General features: G+C 31.2%; 1 protein-coding gene across 1 annotated transcript in view; it reads right to left on the bottom strand.

Annotated features, from left to right (window-relative positions):
- LOC113396983 (galactokinase-like) overlaps positions 1 to 21,091 on the bottom strand; it is a 34,129-nt gene that overhangs the window by 12,405 nt on the left and 633 nt on the right. The window contains exons 2-6 of the mRNA XM_026635101.2: positions 16,333 to 16,497; positions 13,704 to 13,887; positions 12,147 to 12,273; positions 8,953 to 9,078; positions 8,620 to 8,801 (exon numbers count right to left, since the gene is read on the bottom strand). Coding sequence (XP_026490886.2) covers positions 8,620 to 8,801; positions 8,953 to 9,078; positions 12,147 to 12,273; positions 13,704 to 13,887; positions 16,333 to 16,497 — 784 coding nt within the window. The remainder of the gene's footprint in view (positions 1 to 8,619; positions 8,802 to 8,952; positions 9,079 to 12,146; positions 12,274 to 13,703; positions 13,888 to 16,332; positions 16,498 to 21,091) is intronic.

The following is a 21,091-nucleotide window of genomic DNA, read 5'->3' as shown; positions in this document are numbered from 1 at the left end:
ACTGCTCAATTAATTATTCTTAAACGAAATTATTAATAAATATAAAGGTAGGCTATAATAATATAATACATATATAATAGGTATATATTTTTAAGATAAAACCCTGTCCATACGAAACAATACTTGAGTTATTTTTTTATGCAAACCAATCTTAAGAGTCGGTCAATCTATTTCTCAAAATGTTGGTTACGGTATATTCGATCCTTTGTTTGTGTAAGCACGTCTCATAGGGTTACCATAACGAATGTCATTAATCTTAAAAAAATAATAACTTTAATAACTACTCAAGTGTCCAAAGTCCAGTATAAATAATTCGCAAAGATGTAAAACATACCATATAATATATTATGTCAATACTAAAACTATAAACTAACAACATCATGAATGATCAAATGAAATCAATAGTCGTTTTTGTAAAAAAACTCCTTCATTATAGTTTTTTTTTTTCAGCCATACACTGGTGTATGAAAGCCTCTCCCATAGAACGCCAACCAATCTTGAGCAGCTTACATCCACCCCGTACCGGCTATATTTTTTAAATCGTTCGGCCACCTCGCCACGGAGCGTTCTACACTACAGTCCTAAGCATAGTCTCCACTCTAGCTCGTGTCGGCTCCATCAGCAATCAAGGCGCCTGGAGACATGAACAACCCACTTCCATTTCAGCTATAGTATGATTCGTAATCATATAATATCTGATACCAACGTAACCCAATCTGATTTAGAAAAATCCATACTGAAAATAAATTCACTGGTAAAATTGTCGTTCAAGCAAATGAAAAAAACTCCGTTATCTTACACGTAAGTTATAACGAAGAATTTCGTTTTTTATTCTTAAAGTGAAAGTTAAAGAACGTAATTGATAGGAAAATGCGAAGCCCAATTTATAAATAATTGCTCGTAATATAAGGCAAATTGCCTAATTTCAAAGGTACACAATGAAAACGTATATTCTGTTTCATCGACGAATTTAAAAGTTTACTTAAAAACGTGCAGAGATGTTAATGGAGAAAAAATAATTTGGTGATTTATTCTTAAACTACGGAGCGGAGCGGAAGTTTTAGATTGAAGAATAAACATAAAACGAAATATTATTTTTTTTGACTAGGAAATTTTAAATTCTCAGCTTTCTAGTATACCGCTATAATATGTATGAACTACACATATAAACCATTATACTATATGTTAAACTGTAATATTCCCTATTTAAATATATAGAACAGTAGTGGATAAAGAAAGTTTAAAAGCAACCTAAATCTAACCTAGATACGACCATTCTATATATTGAAATATTATAAGTATTTTTTTAATATAGTTTGAAAATGGTTAAGTTATTTCGAATATATGCTATATGACATATACAAGCTATAAATATGAAATAAAAAACATCTTTGCTTAATTTTGACATAGAAATTCGTACGATTTGGTTACATTCTGGGCAATTCTGATGACCCTTTTATACACTTGTCCGTTACGTGTAGAGCATACCGTTTATTAAAGTAAGTGTTACTGTTCATTTCCCTTTGATTTACGACAGTCAGTTTCATATTTTGATACAATTTTGCCTTAAATGTTCTGATTTTTTATTTACCTTAGTAATCTTTAGGAAAAAATGAAATTAGTTAACTCCGAAGAATTGTTCACGTCGTCTTTGCGTCGTATGCTTGCCTGCAGTATTTTTTATTGTTTATTTAAGATAGTAACACTAGTTGAGCTAACATTTTTATACTTTTATTCATAAAATAATTTAGAGTTATATATTTTTTAATAAAACGAATTTAACCTGAACATCCAAATAATAAATTTATTTTTAAGAATATATAATAGTTAATATGAATAAGTTCTAGGAAAAACGAAATAAAATATAGTAAAAAGATCACCCAAAAGTTATATGAAACCAAATTTAAATAATTTATACTTTCGTTTCCGAATTTAAATGTTATGTTATTTTTACATTGTGGCAACCCTATTGACACACGAGGCAGACAACGTAAGCGGAATTGAATTTCCAGGGATTCCAGGTTGCACATGCTTGGGATTAAGATGAAATCCGAAAATCGCAAAGCATGCCTGTATCACTTTCTCTTTTAATTTACTTGTGCTCCGTTTTTTTAAGTTGAGGAATACTCAAAACTTATAAAAAACGCTACCTTTTATAATAAATATAAATATATGTAGACACTTAATTTATCATCATTACATAATATAAAACAAAGTCGCTTAACGCTGTCTGTCCCTATGCATGCTTAGATCTTTAAAATTACACGACAGATTTTGATACAGTTTTTTTTTAATAGATAAACTGATTTAAGAGGAAGGTTTATATGTATGATACATTCACAATATAATAGGGAAACACTGATAATTTTAGAGGTTAACTGTTTATTGACTATACGAATTATTACTCCAGAGTCCTCCGTCACAGTCGCATACTTTAAAATACCCTTGTGGCGTAGACAGTTTTATTCCTTTTTACTAATATAATATATTCCTAACAATATTACGAAGTAAAATTAACTACCAGAACAACTAAAACATAACTGTCAGATACACATTTTTCAATAATAAATAAATATATATATTTAGCGTACAGCAGTGAAATAGATATAAAAGACAAGAATATAAATTACTTCAAACAATTTACTAACAAAACAAAAATAGTTCTAACTTCGAATTTATCTTAACATAAATAAATCACCAAATCACACATACTGAAGTAAACTACTTACTCAGTTGAGCTTACAAATCCAAATAAAACACAAATAACACTTTAATAACCGAACATCACACAAAGCGTTTTGTAAATATATATATATATATATATATATATACCTTTATATTTTGCACGTAGTAAGTACATACGAAACATATATGTATGTACTATATTTTTCATATTTTAATGTACTTAAGTAATCTGTAATTTTGTAATGTAATTGTAATAACAGTCTCTAATACTATTGTGTATAGAAGACATAGCCATATCAAATCTGCAGACGACCTTTGAGTGACAATTACTCACTCAGATTAAAAACAATGAGCCAGGTGCCGAACGTCACCGGGAACATTACCGAAGGTGTAAAGAATATTCGGTCACTATAACCGGACACAATTTATTAAAAATGTGTCATAATAAGCGAACTGTCACTATAAGGAAAGTCATATCCGACTTTTTTACAAATAATTTTATATGAGAACCAAACTTCATAGTGTAATTACGTCATTACAAACGGTTGGTCAATATAGGCGGAGTCATAATAAACGGATTCTACTGTATATATATATATTCAATTGAAGTTTAAAATAAAATATTAAAGCATTATAAATTATAAAGTGACGTATTTTATTGACGATCATAAAAGGAAGGAAATCAACTTACGCATAGTATTATGCCGCACATATACATAAAATTTTCAGAAAAAACTGACTTCAAATAATACTTAGAGATAACGATACATAAAAAAATCGAGCCCATAAATAAAATCATCACGTAATTTTTTCCTTACCTTCCTACCTTAGTTATTCATTTTCAATCGGATCAAACAAAAAACGGAATTTTCCGAATCGGTTTATAAGCTACGAAATTTTGAGGTGACAATCATAAAAAAATACAATTGAATTGAGAACACAGATTACACAGTTCGTCAATGAACCACCAACCTTAGAAACTGAGATAACTATGTCCCGTGTAACTATAGAAGTTATACTGGCTCACTCACTTTAATCTGGAACACAACAATACTAAGTATGTGTTTGGCAGTAGAATATTTGATGAGTAGGGACCACTTTTTATTAATAAACTAGCTGTGCCTGTGAATTTAACATAAAAATTATTGTTGTAGCCTAAGCCACTCCTTATTATATCAGCTATCAACCAGTGAAAGTCCCGTCAAAATCGGTCGAGCTGTTCCAGAGATTTGCCGTAACAAACAGACAGACTGACAAAAATTGAAAATTATAACCGCGTTTCCCTAATATGCATTTAGTGAGAAGCGGTTAATTTAATACTACAAACAGACAGTCTAATTTTATTATATGTATAGATTAATTGGGAGAATATTATTGAAACGCTCATTTCTCGCTTTTGAAAAGCTTTGTAAAATATAAACAACGGCATTAAATAACGCATTCACTTCCTGAAAGCGAAGTCAAGTTACATGTCAATTATTAATACGCCACATTAAGGCAATGACACAAAAATACATTAAGGTCTTACATTTGGCGTCGGTACGTAGCGCACATTACCTTCGACGACACAGACGTCATTACCATAAAAAAAACGAATCACACTGCTGTTGAAGTTATTTCATTTTATTTTTATTTTTCACAGGGGGCTGTTCATTTATTACGTAAGACTATTTTTACTGGCTTTTGACCGCCTCTCCCGCCTAAAGGCCTAAGATAAGGCTAACCCCTTCCTGTTTATTATTTATTACGTAATTATCTAAATGAAAAAAAAATTATACGCTTGGTTGGTATTTTAAATGGCCGTTCCACGAGATCATGATTAAAACACAATAAAGACATTAAGTGATAAAAATCAAATATTCGGTATGCAAGTAATAGCAAAAAAATCCGCATTGAGCTGAAAATTGGTTTAGTTAGAACAAAGGGATACTAAGACGCGAAGTTTCGGAAACCAGGGCTCCAATGAAAAAAAATTTTTTTTTCGGAAAAAACAGTCAACAGCTCGTCATAACTCATAATCCGCACACTGAAAGCTCAAGAGACAGGAATTTAAAAAAACATATATCAATAGACTTCTTCTCACTCTGTGCTAACAGTGGCCAATAATGTGAACACGGGTAATAAAATTTTATAATTGTATGTACCTACTGAACATAATATATGCTACTGCCAAACGGCTAGTCTTGTTGGATTTCGATTTGAATAGTTAGTGAGCCAGTGTAACTACAGGCATAAGGGACATTACATCTTTTTAGAAATTGAAATTTAAACCCACCAACGGTTATTATAGTATACCGAAGGTTTGTAGAGAAAGGTTCTCATAAACCAACGTTAATCGCGCAACCGCCCTTTGTGTTGACCAATTTATTTTTTCAAATTCTCTATGAAATTATTTCCTCGTGTCAGTAAACATGAAAATTTTATATTTGTATAAAAATTTCAAATACATGTTTAAAATGTTTATTTCAAAGACGTCTTGAACATGAACATTGATGCAGATGGGTCCGTCAGTGTAGATAATTGCACGATCCACGCCAATTGTTGTCGAACCTATTTTTACGATAACACTCGCCGCTTACGAGAGTAAAGCAAAAAAACGTTACTTTTGACCTTTGACCTTGAATATTGTTTTAGCGGACGTCGAATCGGTGAGCATATTTGATATTTCATTTTTAATACTATAACCATGACATGTAACAATTTTCGGCTCTTTTCGATTTATCCTACATTGAAATGTTTATTTTAACCGAAATAAAATTATTGCATAACGTAATTTAGTTATATTCGTTTTTTTTTTTTGTTTAATGGCTTTGTCAACTTTTATTTTTCCACAGTAATCAGAAGTTTCTGTTCCTCGTTCAAAAGTCCAATAAGCTCAAACTCAGAAAGTAAACAGGGATGCAATGCCCCAGGAAGTATGTAAGGCATGCGTAAAATATATTCTAATTTATACATTATACATAAAAAATATCATAGATAACAACATTAACATCACTTTTTCATGTTGAAAAAGAGTAACTACTGAGTTTCTCGCCGGTTATTCTTGGTCGAATCTACAACCGGTGGTAGCTTCATTTAATATAGTTTGTAAAATAACGATACAAATGTGCTTGTAAAAGCCTACTTAAATAAAGTATTTTTTGATTATTTATTTTTTTAATTTTTCTAAAATTATTCTATCTTTTTTATTCAATTCGAATGGGAACATAACTCTTATTATAATATGAGTACTATCAAAAAAATAGCAATGATTTAAAATAGAATTTCATCCAAGCTACAAATTTCATCTATTCAAGTTACATCATGCGTGATACCGGCTATAAACTAGAACGTGGAGTAAGGGGATTTATTCGTAGACTAACATAACAGCCGTAGATTTGAGCTGTCAGATCGTATTGCTTTAAAACAGTACGTTTCATACGCTCGTGTTTTTGAAAATATAAATTTTCTATTTTTTTTTAAACTTATATTATAAAATGTTTGGGTTTAACTTTTTTATCAATAAAATTTCTTATTGAGTAATATTGCTATTAAATATATTTCATATCAAAGATTTAATGACATAAATTGTCAAATTTCAAAAAGTAGGTAAGATTAGCGCCAACTTCGTATAACTTAAACTACTTATAAAACATTTTAATAATAAGCACTATTCTTTGTGTTAATTTTTTTTTTTCTTATTGGAGTATTTATTTCTGTTATTTGTACAAAGTTTGTCATAGTTTTCATCTTACAAATAAAAAGCCGATTCCATATCTAGTTTCATAAAAGGTAATAATATATTTTATGAAACACTATCTTCAATCATATCATAATTAAATATTATTTACTTGATGGCAATTCGATAAGTTTTGTTCGAATTCTTCGGGGTAGGCAACTCGTCACATACTCTACTGCCAGAATGTTTCGTAGTTTGAAGGTGAGTGAACCAGTGTAACTACAAGTACAAGGGACATACAATTTTAATTCCCAAGGGCGATATCTGTGGATAGTAGTGACCACTGACTATCGTTTGACTTTACATAGAAAAACTATCAACTCACAAGTTACATTTTTATACATATTACGTTTGTCAGTTTTGATTGCTATAGATGTACACTGACGGGCTTGTAAGCTGCGTCATTATTCAAGACGCCTTTGAAATAAACATTTTAACCAAGTATTCAAACTTTGTATAAAAATCTAAATTTAAACCTATTGTTTGGTTCGTTAACTTCATAACAGCGTTGTATCATATCCTTAAGTTTTTGTTTGTATACTGGAAAAGACCATTAAATTTTTTGAACAGAAACGATAAATGTTACAACAAAATGGTTTTGACTGGTTTTTTGAAACAATGGTTTTTACAATTAAAAAAAAGTTGAAGCATAGGTTTTTTTTCTATTAATAAGGTATACTGCGACTACGTGCTCTTATTACAGATTCTAATCGGTTCCGCATAGATCTGATTAGGGTTTTTCGCATATACAGCTTTTTTTAAACTCACCAATACTGGCCAATTCATGGTACGTATCCCAACCTCTTCGCAATATTGTCGAAGTTGTGCAGCTGCGTGGGGGATTTCCTCTCTTTTTGATGGGCACAACGCTATACATTGTGCTCATCAAAAAGAATTAATTTCAAACTTAAAATATATAAATATAAAATATGTATATAAATTTTATTTTCTCGGATATAATTTCATATTTTCTTCCCAATCTATTTTTAAATTTTGTTTAATTTTTTCATGATAGCCAGTCTCAACATTTTCATTAATTTTAATCCAATAAGTCTGCATACTTATCGACTATATTCATTCGAAAGTAATCCTGAACTTTGATGCAGTTGCGGGAAGCTGCATGATCGAATTTGACGTCCCATCTGATAAACAATGTGAATATTATCCAATTTAAGCCTCTTACTAATATGATATAGAATCCTTAGAGGTTACAGAAGATATAGACGTAAACAGTTTATAATTGAAGCGCAATATAGTGCTATAAACCGATATTAAGAACAAATATATAAACAAACAACTTAATAAACGCAGTTTAATCAACTACAAGATTACACAATTTATTGTATATAAATATTATATATCTTAAACAGTATTGATTTCAATTAGTACCCTTTTTGTTTGACTATTTCCGTTCTCCTGACAGCTCATTGATCATTCATTTGCGGAGTTGACATGGATCTATGGCAACATTCGACTAATTTGATTCATGCATAATTAAAGATTGCCGAAAGATGAGCCGTGATGCCCAGGGATTAGAACGCGTGCATCTTAACCGATGATCGCGGGTTCAAACCAGACTGAGGCAAGCATGACTGAGTTTTATGCGTTTAATTTTTATTTAAAATTCATTTCGTGCTCGGCTGTGAAGGAAAACGAGTGACGAAACAGGCATTTATCAAATACCAATTAAATTCAGCCACACGTGTATTCACCAACCTTTAGTGGAGCAGCGTGGTGGAATAAGCACCATAACTTCTCTGCAAACGGTGAGGACGCCTTAGCCCAGCAGTGGAATATTTACACGCTGTTACTTGACTTTAATTTATGGTTAAAGATAGAAATGGATTTGGTGAAAATCATTTAAACGTGCTTCACCTGCCTGTATCGAAGACACACAAATATAAAGATGCTTTATTGTCACACATCTAGTGGGGTGGATCCGGTGGATATTAATTACTACTAAATTTACAATGTACATTATTTAGACATATTCTAATATGAACCTAAACACGCAAATATGCAAAATCTTATCATCTCTCCTAATACCATAAATATGAAATTAACTCTGTCTGTTGCTTTTTCACAGTCAAAACACTGAACCGAATTCGATGGAAGTATAAACCAAACTTGAACTTCAAGAAAGGTACCCTATGAGATAATGTTTTATGACGACCATCCCTAAAACGCCGCAGGCGACATGTTAAACATAAACATACCTTTCAAGTCCTCGACATGTGCACTCCTTAGTGAAGGCAATTTCAATTTCATAGCGGCTTCTTGACACTGCGCTCGTCGCTGAGGGTACTCGCTGCCCGTCAGCTGATGTTTCACGTTCGAATTCACCACCAGAATGACGGCCTCATTAGAATCCATGGGTATATGTGTTGATTCTAATGATCTATATTAAAAAAAAATTGGTAATTTATCTATTTTTTATAAACAAATTGGCTATAAAACTAATGAGATATGCCAATACAAGTTATATGTTTTCTTAAAAAAACGTACTAATTTAGCATAAAATCTGGTAATTATTTACACTTTAAACTCACCTGCAGTCTATCAACAAAGCGTGGTCCTTTTTGCCCATTGTAACGATGAACTGGTCCATTATTCCACACGGCATTCCTGGAAATTCATGCTCGGCTTTTTGGCATAACTCTGCCTTCTTGACTGGTCTGCAAATAAATATAATTTATATGTAGATAAAACTTAATAAAAAGTTAAATAGAAACATAAAAATTATGCAATTAAGGCTATAACTATTAGTGATTTTTGATAGAGTGGAAGTATTATCCCTAGTGTATTGAGATCAAAGTTGCAAAAAAATTGCTTAAAAACGCGTGCCCAGGTCTGCAAGTTTGAAAGTAAAATATGTAACTTAATAAACTTTCGTTACGTAAAAAATAAAAGAGAAACATTTTTTAAGTATTTTTCTGTAAAGCAGGAAATTCTTACGAGATGCTTTCTACGGATCACACACTCAAATAATTCGGAAACTAAAAGTGAAAAGCAATGTTGCCACAATGATTCTGATTGACATATTGCACTATACAGGTGCGTATAAAAACTGATTACTTTCTCATATTTTAAGCGCATCATATTTTATACCGTATAACGTTACTATTAAAGCACTAAATTGGTAAACAAAAAATATATTGACGTACGATTTTTTTACTACCAACGTTGAATTACCTATTTCCCATTACAACCTTAGTATTGCGATACTAACAACTTACTCACATGAAGCATCCGACTTTCCAATATCACTTAAAGCTTTATTACAGCTGACAGATATTTGTTGTTAGAACCCGCATTGGAGCAGCCTAGTGAAAAAAGCTTAAGAGACTCTTAGGAAGAGTAAGAAGGTTTGCATAGAGCAAAATTACTGATATTTTATTTTATTTTGTAAACGTAAATTCAGTTCAAAGTTCACAATAAAATAAACTGTGTATATGTACATAATATTATCAAGGTGATTACGAACATAAAAGATTCTTATTTTCTGGATGGAAAATAATCACGAAATGTTTTTAAAATTTTTACATTTTTTTTTATTATATTCCTATTATTTATTCTGTACCTTACTACACAGATGAACAGCTAATATGCACGTGCATATTAATAAATACTTTTTTATTATTTTTATCAATAAAAACACATTACTAGATAAACTTATTTAAATTTGGAATGTTTGATCGAAACGTGTCAGTCTCTCCAGAGACGAGCTACACAAATGATAAGTGATTGTCATTGTCGATAGTTTTTTTTTTATTTATTTCTCAAAATGAAAATCAATATATATAAAACTCTTCCGTTACTGAGTGATTGAGTGACTGACAGACAACGCACAGCCTAAACCACTGGATCTAGAGACTTGAAATTTGGCACACGTATACCTTGAGTATCCTAGAGGTGTACTAAAGGGATTTTTCAAAATTCCCACGGGAAAGTAGCTCTATCTCCGTAACTATAATTATTAGGGGTTTCAAATTTAGCATGCAAGTAGGTTATAACAACAACTAAAAACTATTTTTAGGATATTTCGGAATTCCCAAGGGATAGGGAATAAACGGGAATTGTATTTTTTTTCTTGAAAGTCCGTAGTACTTGAAATTGGAAATTTGGCATGAAGATAGTTATTATAGCACAATAAACTAAAAAAAAAACTGAAAATCATGATTTTTTTTATTTTTATTTGTTTATAAAAATAACCAATATAAATTGATCCCACACTGCGTACATTTTGCTTAGGAACAGGGCTCTGCTTACATTGGAAAATTTAAAAAACTTGAAAACTTTTGGTAGATCTATGAGCTATTTACACACCCTTGGTCCACGAGTCCGACTCGCACTTTATTAGGTAGGTTAGTTTCAATTGAATAGTTACTTTTAGGTTTCATTTATTCTTAGTTGGTTTCTTTTTAGTTCGTAATTAGGTTTGCAGGTTAAAGTTGAATAAAATCGTGTCACTGCATTTCACTGAAATGATTCAGAAAACACACTTAAAAAATATGTTTGCAAATCCATACTTCCATACTAATATTATAAATGCGAAACTAACTCTGTCTGTCTGTCTGTCTCGCTTTCACGCCAAAATTACTGGACCGATTTAAATGAAATTTGGTATACATATAGTCTAGAGCCTGAGAAAGGACACAGGCTACTTTTTATTTGGAACAAAATGCTGTAAAGGGTTGACAAGGGGGATGAAAGGTTGTAAGTTGTTGAAAGTATTGTCATTTTTAGGACTAGAAGCATAAAACTTATATTTTAGGCTGTACACTTATGAACTAACATATCATGACACCCACTAAAGAGCGAATTTTAGAAATTCTACCCCTAAAGGCGTGAAATAGGGGTTGAACGTTTGTATGGAAGTCCGTATTTTTTGAAGTTAGAAACATGAAATTTTCTTTTTGGGATACCGATTAAAAATGAGTTGATACGTATTTAAACGTTTCTGGATATTTTACGCCTAAGGAGGCAAATAGGGGTTGATATTTTGTATATAGGATATTCTAGAAGACCGTCATTTTTGAAGTTAGGAGCAGGAAACTTTATTTTTGGGCTACCAATTAAAAATGTCTTGTTTCGCATTTAAGTGTTTCTGGATATTTTACGCCTAAGGAGGGAAAGTGGGTTAACATTTCGTATACAGGTTAGTCTGGAAGTCCGTCCGTTTTGAAGTTAGAAGCTATGAAATACACACCAATGTCAACAAAAAGGTCTTACATTAACGTAATATTTTAAGTTAATTTGTAAATATATTCAAACATTCATATTCTACACGAGCAAAGCCGCGGGTAACAGCTAGTATACTATATTCAAGTAGGCTTTTACAGGTACTTTTGAATTGTTGTTTTACAGAACTATAATAATAGTAAAGCTATACCACCTTTTCAGTAGTCAGTCTTTTCCAACATTTGACATACATACATTATATTCGTTAAATACTAAAATAATAAATCCTGCCTAAAATTCAACTAGCCTTACGCTTTTTTATAAACCATAATATTATCATGTGTATATATTTAGCCTAGCCTTATTAACTAATGTGTTTTAACAAATTTGAATTTGTGAATCGGCAAAATTAAAATTTTCTGCGGAATTTTATTATAAAAAGGAATATCTTGCCCCAAGAGGGATTTTTTTGACTTTGCAGAGCCAGAAACTTGGCGAAATTTATCCTAACTTCTCGTGTTCATGCAATTAACTAACTTTCTTATAAATTATATTAACATACTCAACCCGTGTGCCTGTAAGCGCTTCCAGAAACGTGAAGAAGGCAACTTCAAGGGATGCACTGCTCGAAACACCGGATCCCATCGGAACATCTGAGACGATCACGACATCGAAGCCACGAACTTTCTCTAAATAAAGAAATTACGTTCTAACATTATTGAAGAGATATTTGAATGGGCTCATGTTTACACCACGGACAAATACCAGAACCTTGTAATTTCGTCGTGTAATCGGTCACACATTCACAGCTCTACGTTTTTACTTACTTTATTATTTCTCATTTTAAAGTTAGTAATTCAATTAGTTTCGTTTCAAGATAACGTCATACTGTAATTTGTTACAGAATAATAAAATTGCAACCACAAAATGAAAAGAAATTTATGCCAAAATAATCAAGTCCATTTATTTAATGAAAAGGAGCCATACCATCAGACGTAAAAACACAAATTTGTATTTTTATTATTAGGAGGAAAACATTAATACGTTTAGGATTTACAATAATAACTTCTACTTTTTTATGTCACTTGTAGACAGATTTAATGCCAGTCAATAATCCAAACAAAACAATTTATCTAATATTACTAGATAATATTTAACATATCACAAACTCAGGCATCATGTTTTTATAACAAGTTTACATCTTTTATTATTATATTTTTTTATAGAATAGAAAGGCGGACAGGCAAATGGGCCACTTTATGGTAAGTGGTCACCATCGCAAATAGAAACAAGCGCCAAAATAAGGATTAATATGTGAAAAGTTAGGTATCCAGGTGGGGTTGCAAAAAGCCTGACCACCAAATAAATTATTATGATTAATTTTATTATCTTCTTGACGCAAAAAAAAACTTCTAATCCGATACCCGTGTCTTCGAGGAAGGTTAACCCTACGTCCTACAAAAAGCACTGAATTGTCTATGTGGCTCGGGGAAGCTGCTTCGTCATTATTTAATTTAATTGCCTTGTCATGGTACTAGTTTGCCATGTTCTTAGCTTATAAAGACAGATCCCATCTGGTCTCAAGTTCGAAACCCGGGACGAGACATACCATCCTAATATGACAATGAGGAGAGAGTTTTGAATACACTAATATCTACTAGCTGCCCGCCCCGGATTCACATGGATACAATTAGGTTCTATATATAATTTATAAATGGAGGAACAAACATAAAAATACCCTTTTTTTTCGGACAGGAATATTCGAAATTATCGACTTTTCTCTAATATATTATGCGTGTATTATACGTATAAACTCTTACGTCACTCTTTTTATTGGAGATAGCGGCATTTCAATCCGATGCATATTTTAAAACATCAAAGCGTACAGACAGGAAGCGACTGTGTTTTATACGTAGAGACTATCACATTTCCTGCATATTTGCCTTGTCTGTGAAATTTATGCCGGTTATGTTAAGGGGCTTTTCGAGGCGATTTCAAGCATTTCGGTATTACATACCTTTTAACCAAAAAACTGATCAATTACTTTTACTTTTTAGTTTATTTTCTTCTTTCATTTATATCATTATTATTTACCCATCTGTTAAATTATAAAACTGACCTGGAAAATTTGCAACGACACCCTTAACATAATTCGCCCAAGCTGGTGCACCAGGCTTTAAAACTGATGCTGTAGTTGCAGGGAAGGTAGCTGTTGCCTCCTGACCATTCGCGAGGATTGATAGGATTTTACACTCATCTGTGTTATTGTATGCGCCTACCACTACCGTTAGGAAAGGTAGGGCCTGTGATGAAAAACAAGATGGTAAAATTAATCGTAAATATATATTTTATGAATATATGAAAGTGGAATTAAAAAGGAGGAAGTACGATGCGTTTATGCTTTTTAAATGTATTCACTGGCAACGATTTCAGATTTTTAGTAGTACAAATAAATACCTTCAATAAAATACCCAAGTTGGTATTTTTTTTGTATATTTCCTGTCATTTAAAGAGGATTAAATTTATTTTTTACGTTTTTTTTCTTTGTATAACTTTGTTATGTTACTTTTATACCTTTGGCGATTGACTGTAATTGAAGTAGCTCTTAGTATTAACTAATGGGTATGTATTCTGTGTATATTTAATTGGCAGTCCACCCTACTTTGTACAAATTATATTATAAATATCAAAGCTGTTTGTTACTCAATCACGCAAAAACGGTAGGAGAAATTTACCTAAATTCTCGACTATTCCTTGTACACGACTATTAATTTTGCAAAAAATTAATAACGACTTTCAAGACTGATCCTTATGGTGCGTGTAGTTAAGGGCTTTATAAAAGTGCTTGGGGTTAGTACTTGTTGATTGCCGTATGGCTAATCTGTATGATTATATAGGTACATTCAATTCATAATGAACATGTATAATTTTGATTAATGAAAAAAGTAAAAACTGAATTTCTTGTTGGTTCATAACCGATGGTAGCCTCATCAATACAATATTTTATTTTATATATATTTATAGAATGTAACTCGATGAATAATATTGAAATATTACGTTTCAAAATTGGTTGTATTTGACGAAAGTATATTTTTTATATGCGCAAAATCTAATTGAAGTACATAAAATTTAATAATCCAATCTCACGGAGAATAAAATTTAAGTTATTTTTATTGAATAATTTTCGTAAGAAACGAGTAAATTTTTATGGTTTATAAAACAAACAATTATAACTAAATTCATGAATAAATTGAATCAAATGAAAACATCTGAGACCAAAACTTTGAGGGTCAAAACATAATTGATTTTGTTCGAAGTACATGAAATGAAATTGATAAATATCACAATATAAACCAAATAAAACGTCTTCATCACGGCAGATTCAATCAAGATTTATCTTGTCTCTTAGTCATTATTTTATATAAAGAATGAGAGCAATGCCCTTTTAGAATAATTACTAATATTGCTATTTAAAGTATAAGGGTAATCCTAGAAGTAGGATGAATAGTCTTAGGGGCAGGATCGAATCATCGACTTCTGGTCTAAGCTGTCAGTATTTCCGTTGCACTTGCCCCGAGCGATATCGATGCTATTGTTGTACGTGATTAAATATTTGAACATCCAAGTTTTAAAAAACATTGACATCCTTTAATTATCGCGTTTCTTTTGAACAAGCTACCCGTCTCGGCTTCACACGGGTAATAATATAAATAATAAGAGTCTAAACACAACTTTTACATGGAAAAACAAACTTTTCGATAAAAATATATTATGTTTCCGGCTAGGGAAGTTGTAATCTCGGCCTTTGTCTACTACAATATGCACAAAGCTTCTTCTTGAATCACTCTGTTTATTGATGAAAATCCGATTGATGTTCATCGCGTAGTTTAAAAGATCTAAGTATACAGGAGGCGGGAAAAGACTGTTTTATACTACGAGTATGTAGAGAAGTATATAAAGTGTATATTGATTTGGCAAAAATTTACAGTAGATTTACTGACGTAAATGCTATTAGTAGTAAGAAGATCAGACTAATATTTTTTTTTATTTAATTTGTAAATAATACCTATCTATTAAATTATGACAATTTACAGTAGACGTTTTTTTTTTTTAAATAAATAAAGGAGGCACAAAAAGAACAGTACTAAGTATTGCTGCATGGCGGTAGAATATCTGAGAGAGTGGTTGATACCTACCCTTATACGAGCTTGCACAAAGCTACAGTGATCTTTTTTATATTATTCTTTATATTATGGATATTACAATATTCCTGAACGAATTAACATATTAATTTTATTTCTTATATTATCCTAATAACACTTTATTAACTAAATAGAAAACAGAATTGAAGTGATATCAATTTCAATAATTTTATTGCTGTTGTCGATAAACGAAATTATTTATTTTCGAGAACGTTTACGAACGTATCAATAAAACATATCTTTATTATTTATTTCATTTATAAGACCTATAATTTATCATTCAATTTTATTAATGACTTCAATTTAGATTTAGTTTTAAGTGAAGGTTTTTTTGCTATATGTTTGAGAGAATACATCAAAAATATGTACAAGCCATATTTACTTTATCAGGTTTTAAAACCAGGACTTCATTTTAATATATAGATATATATATTTTAAATAATTTATACTTATATATTTATATATAAATGTGTTAATAGGGGAGATTATAAATATAAATGTAATGTGTAAGTTATTTCATAATCCGTAAAGTATTAAGTTACTAACCACCGGTAGTACGTATCCCTCGCAGTAGTCCACGTGTTCCCCGATGAGGTTCACGCGACCCGGAGCTCCTGCCGCTGCGACAGGATTGCGACCATACGCTGCGACGAATTTGTCGCACGCAAGACGTAATAGTGTAGTTTCACCTTTCGCTACAGCTTCTGTCATCTGAAATGTACACGAGCAATTTAGATAACAATTACTCTAAGAAATAGGAAGACATAACATAATCAGCCTGTAAATTTCCCACTGCTGGGCTAAGGCCTCCTCTCCCGTTGAGGAGAAGGTATGGAGCATATTCCACCACGCTGCTCCAATGCGGGTTGGTGGAATACACATGTAGCAGAATTTCGTTGAAATTAGACACATGCAGGTTTCCTCACGATGTTTTCCTTCACCGCCGAGCACGAGATGAGTTACAATAAACAAATTAAGCACATGTAAATTCAGTGGTGCCTGCCTGGGTTTGAACCCGAAATCATCGGTTAAGATGCACGCGTTCTAACTACTGGGCCATCTCGGCTCATGAATAAAAATAGGAAGACATTAAATCAAAATATTACACTTTATTTAAGAAAACTACAAGGAATTTTGAATCGTATGTCTACAAGTTAAACATAAAGCTACCACTAGTTTGAAAAGTGGTATTGAGCATAGAAACGTTGCATTATTGACAGGAAGTTTAATTAAACATGCCGCTGGCTCGCCTGTAATATTGCGGAGGTCATGTCACAATTGCTCCGAGTAAAATTAACCGGTTAAATCTAGATTGGAGCAGGATTGCCATCTGTACTATGTTTAGGATGTATCCTAATTTTTATTGTATTAAACTATGTTCTAGATAAAATTTTTGCTGCAACAAATCTTCTACAGAAATATTACTAAGTATAGTATATACAAATTATAGAACTTAACACGATCGTTTAGAATATACGTGCGTGTTATTATTTAAATAGAGTACCCTGATTGGTTTATGTTAACTTTGTTCAAATTGCAATTAAAATATTTATATATAGTCCCAAATTTGAGCTACAAATTAGGAAGGTACCTCCTCTTATTTAAAGGGCAAGTTCACCATAGATTCAAGAGTTCAAATCCGGCCAAGCAGGACTGCATTTTGTCTTGCTTGGTCTGGGTGGAAGTATAACATTGGAAGGAAACCTGCATGAGTTGAATGAAGTCTTGACTCATAACCCGAATTAGACTAGCGACAATATTCTTACTAGTAGGAGGCCTTGCCCAGAAATGCAACGTTTGAACAAAATACTCATTTATCGTCTTCTACTTTTACAAATCACAACATTTAAATCTCATGTTAAAACATTAATAATAAGGCTCAATTAACTACTATTAAAAAGAGTTTAGTTGGAAACCGTTTGTAGAATATATAAACATTTATTTATAATTAACGTGCCTACCTATGTAATTTCATTGACGGAAACAAGTAACTACTGAGTTTCTTGCAGAGAAGCGGTAGAAACTACATTCCGAAACGATAGTTTAAAACTTATTTCAGTTATGTAAATTGTTGAAAATTCCTTCTAAGAGCCTACATAAACCTAAACCTATATCTAAATTATATTTTAATTCTAGACTCATATTGGAATATTTGGTAATAAATGTTTCAACAGACGCACTCACTCTAGCAAAAGAATGTTGCTATAAGAATTTTCGTACAAAATAAATCATAAAATACAAAGTATGACTAACATAATCAAACGCATTGAAATTTCATGTAACAATCGAGACGCAATAAAATTACATTAATGTTTCATATTACATGATAAACCACAAATACTAGGTACTCTTAGTGTAGATTTTTCCAGAAAAATAACAGTCACACTCTTAACACTAGAAATAAGTATAAACTTGTAACTACTCTTACCAGATAGCAAAAGAACTGACTAACTGTTTTGTGGGACACTGTTTGATTTGATTAATAGGCTTATCATGCGTATTGTAGCTGAATATACATACATAGGATATTTTTGTTGCAGAAGAGGGCTATACGTGCAATATATAAACTGGGTCCCAAAGTCTCATACAAATAAACCATCTCAATCAATATCATAAAACGAAATTAAAATATTGACTGTAATTTCACAATACATACTGGATAACGATAAGAAATAGAACATAGACTAAGGACATAGAGTTTTTTATGCGCACCACACAACACACGCCTAACCCCTAAAACGCGAGCCGCAACAAGTTATTTCAATAAGATCATATTATTGTAGAAAATGTCAAGATCATAGATAGAGACATTTTTTTTTCGCAAGTTATTTTCTGGTTCGAGGAATTTTTTTTCGGTGGTAAACTGAAATTAGTATTTGTTTAAATTATAAATTAGTAAAAGATCTCTTTAAAAATAGTTTAAAACATTTTCTTGATAACACTTAGCAAGCCGCTAGATCAGGACAGTGTTATAACGACGCTTTCTAAGATGCGAACAAAAACTATCAAGAGCCACAAACCAATTTGTTCTCAACTTTTCTCGGTGTAGAAACAATAGTGCTATTCTGTAATAATACTTTTCACACTTTTTACATAACTCATAAAATATTGAAAATAAAACATTCAAAAAATCCGGTATATTTATATGAATGACCCTTTCAATTATTGTAGTTAATGTCGCATTACACTTTAAGACATTTTACTATAGTTTTCTGGATATGTTAAGCTCGTTTTTACTTTTTAGCTCTACAGCAATGCGATTCAGTAAGAATTAACATCGTATCTCAGTCTTACAATGTTGACAACCGAATTATGGTGACACGCCATTTTATACGGGTGTCCTATATTTTTTAATTTTCTTATAATGAATATGGCATCTCACAATCTATCATTTCACTCTCGAGTGCTGCGGTGAGTTACAAGTTTCTTCTTATAGAATACCTTTACAGATCGTTAATATCACATTAAACGTCTTACTGAGATAAATGTCTTACTCAGCATAGCATTGTTTCTGCTGACCTAAGAATTGTTTATGAGTACGAGTATACTTGTTAGACTTTTAACAAAAAGATCGCCACGATTGTTTGGATTAGGTTTTTTCAAGCAGAGTGAACGAGCACTTTTAATATTTATGACAGAAACATTTTAAGAAACAGATCATATGATAATTGTTGTGATTAATAGATTAATATAGTATTTGTAATAAAATAAAATTATCTGTACGCCTTTATAAGGTCGTTCACCTAAATATTTGGAGACAGTTTATATTTGTTCTCAACACGATTTTTTTTTTTTAAGCAAAATCAATACATTTATAATTTTCTAATAGGCTCTTCTAATAAATCACATCGCTGCTATGTCCTACATCACCCCTTTATGATTATCAAATCAGATATAAATAGTTTAAGTTCCTTATGTTGATTAATGACTTCTGATCGAACGTTTAGTTTGAAAGTGACCTTTATAAAACGTCTAGGTCAATGGTTATTACGACGACCGATCGTTTTCGTTTAAATGCTAATATTATATCGACTGGATTAAGTATCCACCTATAAAAAAAATGTTTATTGTTTAATAGAATTTAGTTTAATGTTATTTTTATTAATGGTTTAATTAAAAACATAAAATGTTAAAATTGAGTTGAATTTATGTTACACAACACTACAGATAGGTATCTAAATGTTTATCATTCCATAATTAATTAAATATTCTAATATTATGTACGCGTTATCTATGACTAAACAAATAATACAGTATGTATGTTGTTTTAAAACAATTTGTCAGATGTAAATCAATCATCACGTAAGAAAGAAGAAAAAGAATTCACTTTGAGTAAGGGCTACATATAAAGACGTCATAAAACGTCGTGTTGTGGAAGTCGACGTTACTCAATGTAAAAATTCGCATTAGAAAATCATAACGTGCCATTTTGCAAGGTGCGACAGTAACTTGGTAATCCGTTGATCTCATCGTCCCACGACACGACGCAACAATGTTACATATCAAACGTTTATCTGTGGAAGCGCTAAGATTGTTTACGCCCAAAGTAACAGGAGGAAGATTGTATGTAAGATTATTTATTGTAACCGATTTTAATTTACTTATATATTATTAAAGGTTAACAAAATAAAGTTATTCAATATTAGACGCATGTTTATATTTAATCCTCTAGTACAGATAGCTCATAAAGTTAATGAGAAACTGCTATCGTAACGGATATACCAGATACGTAAATTACCAAAAATTAATAAAAATATTATGTTCTCTCGATAATAAGATAACAATTACGCAAGCCGACTCGATCTTCATAAACGTCATTTTGTTATAAATTGACACCCATTAAATGGCTGACATAAGGTGATATTTACAGAGAAGATAAGATTGTTAAAGTAAACTATGCTAATAGTATAAAGTGAAATATTTGTCACTTTTGCCAGTGAAATTATTAAATTGTTGTCAGACAACCTGTAAATTATATTGATAGATAGACTGCTACTTAAGATGTAAATTTTGAGGATTACGTAGCATTTGATAAAACAAATATTTATTTCATTTTATATAGACATAAATATACAAATAAAAACTGTTAAAATTAGGTGTAGTTTAAAAAAACTGGTGGGTATTACATTTTTGATTTTTCTACTTAAAATATTTTGATATTTTATTAATATTATTGTTATTTCGTACAACATATGAAAATATATTATATTTAGCGCAGTAACAAAGGATTTCCATTCAAACATCTAAACAAATATTTCAAATAACATTTCACGTCTCACGATACTCAATCATCAAACATTATGGA

This window comes from Vanessa tameamea, chromosome 9 (genome assembly GCF_037043105.1).
Source record: "Vanessa tameamea isolate UH-Manoa-2023 chromosome 9, ilVanTame1 primary haplotype, whole genome shotgun sequence".
Taxonomy (NCBI): domain Eukaryota; kingdom Metazoa; phylum Arthropoda; class Insecta; order Lepidoptera; family Nymphalidae; genus Vanessa; species Vanessa tameamea.
Note: the sequence above shows the minus strand (reverse complement) of the source record. Positions and strands in the feature narration are given on the sequence as shown.